Raw genomic sequence first — 14,649 nt, forward strand, 5'->3', positions numbered from 1 at the left:
GGCATACAAAACACAAATCCACATGTTTTAGCTTCAAATGTGGTATCTTTCCCATCACCTACAGAGGAAAAAAAAAATCAGTTTTACAAACAATTCTAAAATAGTTTCTTCACTACACACTACCTGTACTACACAACCAAATCCACTTGTAGATTTTATTCACCCTGGCAATAACTGCCCAAGAAAGAGACAAGACAAAGCATCCAGTGAATCTCAAAATATAACAAGGAAGAGAAAACACAGAATGAAGACAGTAACACTTCCTGGTTTTAACCTGAAGTTATGTAATATATAACCATAAAATCAAATGACAGGTGGTGGGTTTTTTAACAACACACTATAATAAAACATTCAAGGGTGTGATATTCTCAAGTGGGAAGTTCACAATGATTCCAACTATGTTACCATTTCTCAGAATATAATGCATTCAATTTTTTTGAAAGGCTCTGCAGAAGCAAAATTTATCTTTGAGGTTAAGATTTAACTTTTGAAAATGGTCCCCAAAAATCAAAAAAGACCTAACTATTTAGAAGAGACAGACTATTAGGAGGGAAATAACTATCATTTATTGAATACTTGCAATGGGCTATGCTCACTACTCATTCTTTTATGTGTATCCCTTCATTTATAATCACAACAATCATCACTATTAACCCAGGTTTACAAATGAGGAAATAAAGTTTCAAGAAGTCAGTTATCTTGCTCAAGGTCAAACAGTAAATGGCAGAACTAGGATTCAAACTCAGGTGTTCCAGATTCCAAAAATAACACTATAAAGAGGTACAAGCACTGGATGGTAGGTGGGCATAATCTCTAATGAACCATCAATCTGGCAATTCTACGAGCCTTCAGTTCATTTCATCTATCTGGTGAATAAGTGACACACTCTTTATACATATTCTATAAAACATACTGCCCCAAAATATTGAGACTACTCTTCTGGGTGTCTCACAAAATGGCTTTAATAGCCATTCCAAAGAAGAATTACAAATACTTTTAAGTAGTGACAGGATGGCATTATCAACATAACCGTGTACTTCTTTGAAAGAAACAAGAGTCAATTAGATGAATAAGTTCTGGCATATTTGTTAAAAATTAAAACTTATTGCTTAACAAAAACATCTTTTATTTACAAACATAAGTTTAATTTCCTGGATCCCTCAAGAGCACTCAGGAAAATGTTTCACATTAATCAAACTACCAAGTACATACCAATGGCCTACAAATGCGCACTACAATAAGAGAGGCTATAGGAAGCATATTAGAAACTTCCTCTGTATACAAGGAGTTTGCAGGTTGTTTCCAACCAAACACACAGTCAATCATTACTAAGACAACTAAAACCCTCCTGTTATTTGTTATAGTTTGTGTCAGCTGCCCTACAAAGGAAACCTCTTTGGAAGAATAATTAGATCATTTTCCCTGAGCCCCTTTCACCTTCATGCAAAGCACCAACTCTTGCTTTAACCTACGGTTGTGTTTAGTTTTGCATTAGTGTGGGTATTCGGGAGTTGATTTTCCTCGCACCGGTCCAGAATTCTGCCTGACTCCCGGCTCCCTCCCCCTTCTCTCCTTTCTCGCCTCTCCAACCCGAAGTGGAAACTGCGGACTCAAACTCCCCTATGGTTCCAGCACCTAGAACTGGGCATGCTCAGAAGGCCAGGCAGGCTTTGGTTGCACTGACAGTTCCCCGCCCCTGATTTGCCGCTGCCCCCCTTCCCCCACTCCAACAAGAGATACTGAAATGTTTATCTAAAAGATATGAGGCCTCTTTTTCCCGAGAATGACCCCATTTTAATTTCATTTCCCAGGGTCTTTCCGTCTTGCGAAACCCCACCATGAGCCCGAGGAAGACCGCATTATTTTTCAGCACCAGGGACAGCGCCGCGTTGACATTAACGTCCACCCTCCCCCACCTTCTCTTCCGCCCCCCACCCCCCACCCGCCCCAACCTCAGCCCCCACCCCCGCACCAGCACGATGCCAAGGTCTCCCGGCAGCCGCAAACGCCGCAACTGCAATAGCTCCCAGCCGGAGGCCGGGCCGGAACGCCGGGCCGGCTGCTACTTACACTGCTCCGCTTTGGTGGACATGGTGCTGTCCAGATGGAAAGGCTTTGCCCCAAAATCTGTGTCGTGTGAGCTCCCTCGCTCCGCCAGCGATGTTGCGAGGAAAAGAGCGCATACCCCCCACCCCCCACCCCCTCGCTTTCCCCCTCCCTTAGGCCCGTGTCGCTACCATTCGGACAAAACGCACATCAAATTGCAGAATTCGGTCCCGGAAGGTTAGGAAATCGCCCCCGGAGAAATGGGTGGGATTTAATAGGCGGCCAAAGGCTTCCTGTCCGTCCCCTCCTGGAGCTGCCCGCGTTGATGTGGGCGGGGAGACCGAAAGGAGAGAGCAAGCTGCGGCTCCTGGTGAAATGGGAAAATGGGCTCGACCGGGGGAGGAGTATTTCCATTCATAAGGCACTCGGAGGGGACGGGTGTTTCCCAGAGAAAAGCCTCTTAAAGTGCCGGAGTCCCCGACCATTTGGATCTCCCATTGGCGTTCTCCGGGCCTGTAAATCCTGCTCCGGGAGCAGCCCCCGGTGCCTCAACGGGGCGACCAGAGAGGGACACAGGTGCGTCCCACGCTTGGTTTCAACCTCCCTGAGGAAGGCGGGGGAGGCGGATCCGGGGCGGGCTGGAGACAGCCGGGGCCGGAGGGCGGCGAGGACGCTCCTGAGGATCGCGAGGAAGGAAATGCAGAAGTAACCCTCAGCATGGCTTCCCGGCGTGCTGTGGTCCGTGCCCTCTGCCTCCCCTCTTTGATGGGCTCTCCTGCTGATGATTAGGATGGGAGGTCCCACTGCCTGGGGGCTGGGAGAAGACTTTGGAAGTTGGGGCTAGGGAAGGAGGAGATTTCCACAGAGGGTGAAGCTAGAAGGGCCACAGAAAAGAAAAATGAAAGACGAGACAGAAGGAAGCTAGGTGTGCTCCCTTTCAACCACCCAGGATGGAAACAGAAACGTTAGGAAGCCCCTCTGCTGGAAAACCAAACGAAGCCAACCAACTGAAAGGGGCATCATGCATATTAATAGGAAAATGCTTAAGAGAATCAACAACAGAGTGAACGGATGTTCTGAGCCTGGACTCGGGAGGCAAGAAGAACCAGATTCAAGACCCAGTTCCAGTACTTACTCATTTTAAGACCAATCTTTTAATCTCCCCGAGCCTCGGGCTCTTCATCTGTGAAATGAGAATAAACCTGCTTTGTCACTTAAAGAATTATTGGACAGATCAAATGGCATCGTGGATGCAAAAATCCTTTTAAAATTAAAGTACTGTACATTTACCAACCATTATGATACTCAATTCAAATAACCTAAATAGTTTTTGAAAGGTAACAGTGATCAAAGCAAGTTGATTTTGCAAAAGCTATGGAAATAACACTGTAAGAGTTGACCAATTATTTTTAATACAAATAACTGCACTGACTAAATCAATGTTTTTCCATCTTACCGAAAAATAATAATCCTTGGGGCGCCTGGCGGGCTCAGTCAGGAAGAGCATGTGACTCTTGGTCTGGAAGTCCCAAGTTCAAGCCCCATACTGGGTGTAGAGATGACTTAAATAAATAAAAATTTTTAAAGTAAAATAAAATAAAGAAAAAACAATCCTTGTTTTAGGGAAAAGATGTTAAATTGTACATGATATGTACAACACATTCGAAAGAAATCTTTGACAATGAAAAAAAAATCTGTGACCACATAGCAAGAAAATATGTTTCTGAGTAAACTAAAGAAGTCTTTAGACAGCAAGGAAATTGCCCATTATAACATATAAAGGGCCAAGCTTCATAATATTGGCCAAAATGTACATAAAATGTTAGTGATTTAGCTGTTTGGGGTGTATACACAACTAGACTATGTCACCTCACTCACTGATTGACAGGTTGGTCTGGCTAACCAGGCTGATCATCTTATACCATTGTTCATTCCCAAAAATACATCTCAAAGAGAATTCATTCTTCAGTCAAAGATAAGTGACGATGTAAAGAATTATGGTGAAGAGTTAATTTTGGGTAAAAAGTTGGAATCATTCTGAAAGGAAATATGAATATAATATAAATCTCTGAAAATGTCAAACATTCTGTGTGATTAAAAGAAAGCTCAGGGCCACCTGGGTAGCTCAGTCGGTTAAGCATCTGACTCTTGATTTTGGCTCTGGTCCTGAGATCAAGCCCCACATGGGCTCCTTGCTCATGGGGTTGGGCGGGGGGGTCTGCTTGGTATTCTCTCTCTCTCTCTGCCCACCCACCCCACTCTCCTCTCTCTCTCAAATAAATAAATCTTTAAAAAGATAATAAAAGAAAATTCAATAATTTATTCAGAAATATCCGGGAGGCTTGAGACTTTGATAAAGAAAACAGTAATTGGGAAGAAAAAAAAATTAATGGTGTCTTGGATAACCCAGAAACAAGCAACAAAGCATGGGTTGGAAACTACTCTCTCCAGTCTAACGCTCTCCCAACTGAGCTATTTCAGCTGTTCATTGGAAACTACTCTCTCATGGCCTGCTTACCAAAATTGCTATTTGTCGTCAATTAAACCTCCTACTACCCCAGTGAAAGAGTATACCATTGTTAAGGGATATGGACTCAGGAGTTAGGTAGCCTTCGTTTGAATTCCAGTTCTGCCTAGATGTGACCATGAGTAAATTACTTCTATATGTCTCAATTTCCTCACCTGCAAAATGCTCATAATAATATAGCTACCTCTAAGGTTGTTGTCAGGATTAAGTGAGTTTGTATAAAGAACTAGAAAAATCCCTAACACATTTTAAATGACATGAGAATCTAGAATAATCCCTGGTACATAGGAGTGTTTGCTTTATTTTAGCATTACAGTTCAAGCCATTCAAATGCACCCATTCTGTTGAGGTTAGTTCTGTTTCAAACCCTTCAAAGACTGAAATCACCCATATACCTGATACCCTAATTAACAACCTAGGTTCTTACAACCTCAACCTTCTAACATGTCCATTGAGCTAATTCACTAACCTGGATCATATCCATTACCCAGTTTCTCCACTCCAACAAATGACCTCAATTACTACTTCAAAGAAACAAAGATGAACCTCTCCTTTTTGTCTCCACCTACCTGTGTCAACCTTTCTTTCTTTTATTCGATTACAAAAGGAGTCACTGCGAGGTGAAATGCCCTTTTCTTCTAACACTATACCTGTAATTAAAAGTGCTCCCGTGAATTGTCCTTTCTTTCCAGCTTTTTAAGTTTCTATCTTTTCAATGGATTCTTCCGTTCTGCTCACAAACATAAATCCTGGGAAAGCTGTACTTATCTTAATACTAAATAAGTGATCTCCATTTCTCCACCTACTGCCTTTATGTCTTCAGCATCCCACCTATTAGCAAGTCCTTGCTGAAACAGTTCCTCTCAATAGTCACTAATAATTTCCTAATAGTCTACTACAATTACCTTATCTCCTGGTAACTAATTCTAGCATTTCAAATATTTCCCAATTCATTTTTGAAATTCCTTCATCCTTTAAGTTCTATGCTACAATATTCTGAAGAAATCTTCCCCAAACCTTTTAATGTTCTTTTGCTTAATAAAGTATTTCCCCCCATAAAAATACTTTAAAAAGTATCATAACCAGATCTTAATATTTTATCATAGTTTCATTAGATACTTTATTATTTTTTTAAAGATTTTATTTATTTGTTTGACAGAGAGAGAGATCACAAGCAGGCAGAGAGGCAGGCAGAGAGAGTGGGGAAGCAGGCAGAGAGCCCCATGTGGGGGCTCGATCCCAGGACCTGAGATCATGACCTGAGCCAAAGGCAGAGGCTTTAACTCACTGAGCCACCCAGGCACCCAGATACTTTATTTTTAAGAAATAAAACATTTTAGCTTCAAGAGAAGCCCCCATAAAACTTAGCTAAATAAGTGGTTAATCAAGCCTTCATATATTTATTCTATTCATTTATTCATTCAGCAAATACTTACTGAATACCTATTATATATATCCCTGGGGATACTACAGTGAACAAAGAAATACCCATCTCTGCCTTTATGGACCTAATAGTCTGGTGGAGAAGACAAAAAAAAATTAAATGAATAAAACATGTAGTACATTATACACTGATAATTTCATAAAAGAAAAGAGTACCGGGCGCCTGGGTGGCTCAGTGGGTTAAGCCACTGCCTTCGGCTCAGGTCATGATCTCGGGGTCCTGGGATCGAGTCCCATGTCGGGCTCTCTGCTCAGCAGGGAGCCTGCTTCTCTCTGTCTCTGCCTGCCTCTCTGTCTATTTGTGATCTCTCTGTCAAATAAATAAATAAATAAATCTTTAAAAAAAAAAAAAAAGTACCAAACCAGGGGAAAGAGATTCAAAGTATGGAAAGAGATTGGAATTTTAGATAGGACAAAATTTTGCATAGGGTAACTAAAGACACACTATAAATATATCTCAAACAATATGTATTATTTCACATATTTTTTAACTTTATATATCATATGTATCTTTCTGATACTTACACTTTTTTTAAGATTTTATTTATTTATTCGGCAGACAGAGATCAGAAGTAGGCAGAGAGGCAGGCAGAGAGAGAGGAAGAAGCAGGCTCCCTGCTGAGCAGAGAGCCCGATGCGGGGCTGGATCCCAGGACCCTGGGATCATGACCTGAGCCGAAGGCAGAGAACCCACTGAGCCCCCAGGTACCCCTAATACTTGCACTTTTTACTCAACATCACATTTTGACTTAATCACTTTGGCATATACAACATTAATTTATTTGTCTTTACTACTGTATAGCATTTCATTTTATAAGTATCCCACAATTTATTTACCTCCTGTCTTATTGATGAGCAGGTTGGTTATTTGCAATTTTTTCCTATTACCAAAAAGACTGCAGTGTTCAGTCTTACACATCTGTGCATGCGCAAAATTGCTCTAGGATAGTCTCAACTTCAACTTTCAGTAGATATTGCCAATTGCTTACTAAAATCACTGTGTCAACCTATACTCCCTCCAGGTTCCACTTCCAGTATAGCCACCAATAAATGACTCCTGGAGTCCTCTCAAAGATAAGCTACAAACTAAATAAAATATAAAAACAAACAAAATAAAACATAACCTACCTGGAGCAGCTGGGGACTAGCCAAGAGCAGATAGATTCTGGAGAGGTGTTAACCCTTCGAGGAAGTGAATGGCACAAGAATATGGGTTTCCATACTTTATGGCTTTTAGCCTGCGAGATGATGGCTTTAGTTTGTGCAACACAGTTGTGTTAAAATTCCAATAGCTTGCTCACAGAATTTTTTGTCTGAATTACCAAAGCACATAGTTTAAAACAACCATATCTATTGGAAATGGATAGGGGAACCATTAAAAAGAGAGAGCCAGAGAGGAGGAAATGTAAATTATGTTGCTCTGTACAAATCTCTAGCTTATCCCCAAACCATACAGTTGCAGGGCTATGTCCACACAACAACAGTGCAGCTAGGGATAAACGAACTACACTCAGAATTAAGCATCCATCCAAGAGTCAGTTTGTAGTATAAGTCTTTTTAAATTACCTACTAAAACAAAAAACCAACAGCATTTATAGGAATATAACAAAACACAGAGTCTTCACAGCATGACATTCACACACCCAGAACAAAATTCAAACTTACTTGACACAGAAATAGGATCTTTTCTTAAGGAAAAAAACAAACAAACAAACAAACAAACAAAATCCAGAGTTGGAATTAGCAAAGATTTGAAAGCCTAATTCTGCTCAGTGAGGTAAAAGAAAATATGCTCAAAATGAGTGAAAAGATAAGAATACTAGCAGAGAAACAGAAAATTATGTTTTGTTTTGTTTTTTAAGAGCCAGCTGGACATTTGGAACATAAAAATACGGTTTTCAAATCAAAATTTCACTGGGTGGACTTAATGGAAGAAAACAGATTAAAGTCAGTAAACTTGAATATAAATCTCTGGAAATTATCCAATACGAAGAACAGAGAGAGGAGAAAGATGGAACAAAACAAACAGAGCCTTGAAACCTTTGGGTTAGTGGCAAACGGTCTAACATATGTGTTATATTAGTCATAGAAGGAAAGGATAGAGAACAAGGAAGGGGAAAAAAAAGAAAGAAAGAAATGATGGCTGCAGGGTAGGACAGCTGTGTGGCTCAGTGGGTTAAGTGTCTGCCTTCAGCTCAGGGCATGATCTCAAGGCCCTGGAATTGAGCCCCATGAGGGGCTCCCTGCTCATAAGGGAGTCTGCTTCTCCCTCTGCCCCTCCCACCTGCTTGCTCATTCTCTCTCTCTCTCTCTCTCTCAAATAAATAAAAAAATATTTTTTGAAAAAAGAAAGGCTGAAAAAAAACCACACCAATTTGGTGAAATGAAATTTACAGATTAAAAAAAGGCTTTCAAACATCTAAACATGAGAAACACAAAGAAAATCACGTCCAGGCACATCAGATTCCAACTGACAAAAACCAAAGGAAAAAGGAAATCTTGGAAGCAACCAGAGAAAAATGACAACTGCTTATAGGAAAATATCAATTCTATCAGCCACTGGTTTCTAATCAGAAATTATGGAGGTCAGAAAATAATGAATCACATCTTTAAAGTATTGAAAGGAAAATGTAAACTGTCAGTGCAATATTCTATATCCAGAAATATCCTTCAAAGATGAACACAAAGCAGAAACATTTCAGATGAAAGAAAACTAAACAAATTTGTCAACAGATCTGCACTCTAAGAAACGCTGAAAGAAATTCTTCAGACTCATGAAAAATGATACAAGATGAAAACTCAGATCTTCTCCCAGGCTGCAGCTTGTTTTTTGTTTGATTATTTATTTATAGTCTATTTAACACAAATTTTAAAATGCAGGGGATCCTGGGTGGCTCAGTTGGTTAAGCATCTGCCTTTGGCTTAGGTCATGATCCGAGAGTCCTAGGATTGAGTCCTGCATCGAGACTAAGCAAGGAGCCTTCTTTGCCCTCCCCCAACCCTTATGCTTTCTCTTTCCATCTCTCTCTCTCTCAAATAAATTAATAAAATATTTTTTAAAAATGTAAATGTAGCCAAATTTATCAATGTTTTTCTTCATAATGTTTGCTTTTTGTATTTCAAGAAAGTCTTTCCTATTCCCCAAGGTTGTAAGATACTCCTATATTTCATTCTAAAAGTTCTAAAGTTATACTTTTACATTTAAGTGTTTATTATAAATTAAATTTATTTTTTGTATACTGTGAGCTAGAGTCTACTTTTTCCATATGGATAAGTATCATGCTTAACAAAATTTGTTAAATTCTTCCCTAACAATTTCTAATCCCATGCCAACTTTGTCATAAGTCAACTTTTTACATATACACAAAACTGTCAAAAATTTTCTCCTTTTCTCCCACCTTATTTTAATAAAACAATTTCTGGGGTGCCTGGGTAGCTCAGGCAGTTAAGTTTCAGCTCGGGTCCTGGTCCCAGGGTCCTGGGATGGAGCCCCACATTGGGCTCCCTGCTCAGTAAGGAGTCTGCTTCTTCCTCTCCCTTTGCTGATCCCTCTGCTTGTGCTCTCTCTCTCTCTCAAATAAATAAAACCTTAAAAATAAATAAAAATGGGGCACTTGGGTGGCTCACTGGGGTAAGCCTCTCCCTTCAGCTCAGGTCATAATCTCAGGGTCCTGGGATCGAGCCCCATATCGGGCTCTCTGCTGCGCGGGGAGCCTGCTTCCCCCTCTCTCTCTGCCTGCCTCTCTGCCTACTTGTGATCTCTTTTTCTCTGTCAAATAAATAAAAAAATAAAATCTTTTTAAAAATAAATAAATAAGTAAAAATAAATTTATTTATCTCTCTGCTCATAGACAGTGCTTTTAGTCTTTTACTTTTACAGATTTTAAAATAAAATGTAGAACTATGAATTTTTCTAACAAACTCAAACTATCAATATTTCTATCATCTTTGCAATTGAACATGATTCCCCATTTTGTTACTGTTGTTTAGAGCTTCAGTTTGCCTTTTAAAATAAAACATTCATTTCATCAACATATTTTATCAATTGCTGTGCTCACAATGATTTCTTGTATGCCATACCTTAATTCTGAGTTCTCTTTTCTTTCTTACTGAAGAACATTCTTCTTTTTTTTTTTTTTAAGATTGATTTATTTATTTGAGAGAGAGAGCACAAAAGAGAAAGCAGGGAGAGGGCTTGGGGGGAGGGACAAGAAGACTCTGGGCTGAGCATGCAGCCCAACAGGGACTTCAGTCTCATGACCCTGAGATCATGACCTGAACCAAAATCAAGAATCATATGCTTAACAGTCTGAGCCATCCAGGCATCCCACTGAAGTACACTCTTTTTTTTTTTTTTTTTTTAAGTATGTAGCTAGAGAACTTCCATAGACTGAAGTGTTTCTCTTTTGACCCACACTCTCATGTGTATTTAGCTGGGTATAAGATTAATTTTTCTCTTGAAGACAAACCATAAGAGACTCTTAATCTCAAGAAACAAACTGAGGGTTGCTGGTGGGAAGGAGGCTGGGAGTGATGGGTTGGCTGAGTGATAGACATTGGCGAGGGTATCTGCTATGGTGAACGCTGTGAATTGTGTAGGACTGAAAATTACAAACCTGTACCCCTGAAGCAAATAATACATTATATGTTAATTTTTTAAAAAAGATTAATTATTCTCTCAATATTTTGAAGATAATATTTCACTGCTTTCTGGGACCCTCTATTGATGAGAAGTTTGCTGTCACTCTCATTGCCCTTTATTAAATAATCCATTTTTCCCTCTTGGTAACAAGACATTATTTTGATCATCAGTGTTCTGCAGATCCACTACAATGTGTCTACCTGTAAATTTATTTTATCCTGTTTGTTATCAAGTGTACACTTTCTACCTGACAAGTCATGACATTTTTTAATTCTGGAAAACTGTCCACTATTTTCTCTTAAATATTTCTTCTCTACTGCCTCTTCCCTTTTCTCGTTGTGAAACTTTTTTTAATATTTATTTACAATAAATAAATAAATGCCCATTTGAGAGAGAGAGAGAATGAGCAGGGGATAGGCAGAGGGAGAGGGACAGAATCCTCAAACACAATCCCTACTGAGTATGGAGCCCAACATGGGGCTCAATTCCAGAACCCAAGATCATGACCTGAGCTGAAACCAAGAGCTAGGCACCGAACCAACTGAGCCACTCTGGCACCCCCTTGTTATGGAACTTCTATTTGATGTATTATAACCTCCCATTCTATTCATATGTCTTCATTACAGGTTCATATTCCTTTTTACCTCTCATGTTACAGTCTGAGTTAATTCCTCAGAATTATCTTTTAATTCACTGTTTCCATTTGTGTCCAATCTGGTGTATGTCCCAACTATTGAGATTTTAAATTCAATGATGTAAATTTTTCGTTTTCATTCATTTAATTGTATTATTCATATCCACCTGTTCTCATTTCATGTATGTTTGATTTTTGTTCATAATTTTTCCTCTCTGTGAATTTTAGTCCTTCATCTAATCCTACACACACTTGTTTTAAGGTTTTTGACAGCTTGTTCCATAAAAAATAATTTTATTTATATTTTATTCATCTTATAATTTTTTTCTTGGCCATGTTTCTTGCCATTAGATTTCTTTGTAGAATCTTTGTTTCAGTGTATCTTGTGTATGAGGTTTTTGTTCTTATTTTTATTCTTCTTTCTCTTTTCCTCTGTGTTAAACCCTTCCTATCTAGCAATAGGTACTTTGTTTCTACCTAACTCCCTGGACAGCCAGTCATGAACCAGCTCTTATACCAGCAGATAAGATTATTAAATAGAGATATCACAAATCCAGCAACAAGTGATTAGGCAGTTTTGATTCTGTCCAAGTCTCAAGGCTATATCACTATCTTCCTGAATCTCTATGCTTACAGTGTGCTCTAAGCTGCATGTATTCCAAGCAGGAGCCAACAGTTTCCCAAACTCTTTTCTTGAGGTGGAGTAGAGCTGGGAAAAGCAGGAGACTTCAAGTAGTAAGTACAGCTGTCTTACCTGAAACACTTTAACCCCCATTACCGTGCAAGAACAGGCAAAGTACCATTGTCTACTTTCAGCCTAGAACCTAATTCACAAATTTGTATTTCAGTTGTTTCCAATTCATCTCGTTTTGAGCTCAATCATGCTTTATCTATCATTACTTTAAGTTTAGATCCAATTCATAAATACACTACCATGTTGGCCAAGTAGAATCTGACTACTCCATTGACTCTGTCATCTTCTGCATCCTGCCCCTTCTCCCCCAAATGGGAGTCATTTCTCGAAGCATCAGCTTTGGAATTCTTATCTTTCTTCTAAATCTCTCTTTCCTTCAGCTCTATCATCTACTCTCATGCTTCAACTACAAATAGTTGAATATTCTCAAATCTCTCTTTCTTTTTCTCCAGCCAATCTGCCAAGATTCAGGCTCATATTTTTAACTATTTGATGGATATTTATTTCTGGGTGTTCCATAAGTACAATAAATTCAAAATACATAAACCACACATTATTTTTCTACCCTATCAATACCTCTTCTGATTTATTTATCATAATGGGGCCATTATTCCCACTGTTGTCTAGACTTGAAGTCTTGGGCGCCTGGGTAGCTCAGTGGGTTTAAGCCGCTGTCTTCGGCTCAGGTCATGATCTCAGGGTCCTGGGATCGAGTTCCACATCGGGCTCTCTGCTCAGCAGGGAGCCTGCTTCCCTCTCTCTCTCTCTGCCTGCCTCTCCATCTACTTGTGATTTCTCTCTGTCAAATAAATAAATAAAATCTTTAAAAAAAAATGATCATCTCATTCCAGGCTCTATCTCAGCTTGTCATGGTTCCCATTCTTCCTAAGGCCAAGTAATTTAGCTTTTTCCCAGATTTTAGTGTGGAGAGAACTATTCTATAATGAATAAAAGGAATTTTCCTGTTATTCATAATAAAGAGAGGGAAAAGAGAAGAAAAATGATAGAAGTCTGTCTAAAAAATAAACTCAGTCTAGTGCTTGATCTGACTCTTTTCTGTTCTTCTCTGCATCTTCAATAAAGTTAGCCAAAAAGTAAAAGTCTTGATGCAAGCAGATATTTTGTGGAAAGAAGAGTCTGGGCTTTGTGGTCAGGATAATATGAAGTAACACTAACATAATGTCAGAGATGTACGAGTAGAGGCTGAAAGAAGAACAAGTAAGTACCCAAGAAATGCTAATTTGGCCAATTTAACCAGATCTCTATGGCAAAGACTCCAGCTAACATCTGGATTGGCCCCACAGTAAAACTTCCACTACTTGTTATAAATCTTGGTTCCATGGAAGCAAGTGGGCCACACTAACACACCAAATTCCTTGTGTCTATAAAATGGGTAATGATTACTACTTCAAAAGGTCGGATGTGAGGATTAAATACAAACTACACATGTAAAGTGCTTAGCACCATGTTTGGCATATATTAAGTATCTAATAAAATTAGGCCTCTCTTTTTCAAGAGAATTTCAATTTCAATTTTTACAAGAATTGTAAGAGGTGAATAGAAAAAAAATGGAAAAAAATTACTATACAGAATAGACCTACCATTAATTCATGTTGTCTAATTTAAATAGGGCCTAGCAATCATTTCACAGATTTCTTTTTGATTCCCTGCTTTATTCTGTTCTAGATAATTTCCAACTTTAAAATGATCTTATTCTCCAATACTATTTCACCAAGAAATATGATATAACCCAAAATAAGTTCCCATGTTTACCTCAACATGTACCTTCCATTTCATATTCATTTCTACCTTTATGTCTGTGGGTACATGAAGCAATTCCTTAACTTCTTGCTTTTCCAAACCCCGTTATTCAAAGAGCAGTTTTCACTCCTACATGAAGACCCTCCTGACTATTGCAGCTATTACTGATTTCCCTCTCCTCTAAAACCTTTCAACATTTATATGCTGAAAATTTCAGGAAATCTTAAGCTATCTTGACATTATTCAATGCTTTGTTATGGTTTTGTCTTGAAGTTTGAACTACAACTAATTGACCTGGTGCAACTCCTATAAGCCACAATACCTATACCACACTGCCCCAGGAACAGGCAATGAACATCAGGTACACAGAGCTTTCTAACCCAGTCTGCTACTCAACACCTCAGACTTAAACTAACCACTGGGCCTACTTATGTGATTAGGTGCTACCAGTTATGTGAGATGTTCTTCTGACCACATTTCCAAGTTTATGTGTAAAACTTATGTGTCCTTCCAAATCTATGTGCAATAATATAATCTAGTCCCCCGCTTTGGCTCTTCCCCATAATGTTGCTGCTTCACTATCCTGGATTACCTTGGCTTACTAAAGCCCTCTAGTTATACTCAATCTTGTGTCTGGCACAACAACCCACCTAACTCATTTGTCCCAATCTGGTAGATAGGACCAAATCACAAGATTCCCATGGCATCCAAAAATATGTATCTTATGTTTCTATGTACCCACATCATGTAAAACAGAGCAGCTAAGATCTTCATAGTTACAGAGGAGATGTCAGTGAAAAGAAGGAGTAAGAACTTCTGAAAATTCTTTATAAAAACAAGAAGAAAACTAAGCAAAAATTGTTGGGATCATTTTCTAAACTCTGGAAATTAAATAAATCCAG

General features: G+C 39.0%; 1 protein-coding gene across 15 annotated transcripts in view; it reads right to left on the reverse strand.

Moving 5' to 3' along the window:
• UNC79 (unc-79 homolog, NALCN channel complex subunit) overlaps nucleotides 1–3,365 on the reverse strand; it is a 239,117-nt gene extending 235,752 nt beyond the window's left edge. For 12 of the 15 annotated variants that reach the window (XM_082733276.1, XM_082733280.1, XM_082733284.1 and 9 more), the window contains exon 1: nucleotides 2,071–2,209. In XM_082733276.1, coding sequence (XP_082589402.1) covers nucleotides 2,071–2,183 — 113 coding nt within the window. In that variant the 5' untranslated portion in view covers nucleotides 2,184–2,209. Of the gene's footprint in view, nucleotides 1–2,070; nucleotides 2,210–2,255 lie in introns of those variants that run through there. The other 3 variants (XM_082733281.1, XM_082733285.1, XM_082733275.1) reach the window with 2 other exon arrangements.
• Nucleotides 3,366–14,649: the final 11,284 nt, after the last annotated feature.

Source organism: Mustela nivalis, assembly GCF_964662115.1.
Source record: "Mustela nivalis genome assembly, chromosome: 6".
In the NCBI taxonomy this organism is placed as follows: Eukaryota; Metazoa; Chordata; class Mammalia; order Carnivora; family Mustelidae; genus Mustela; species Mustela nivalis.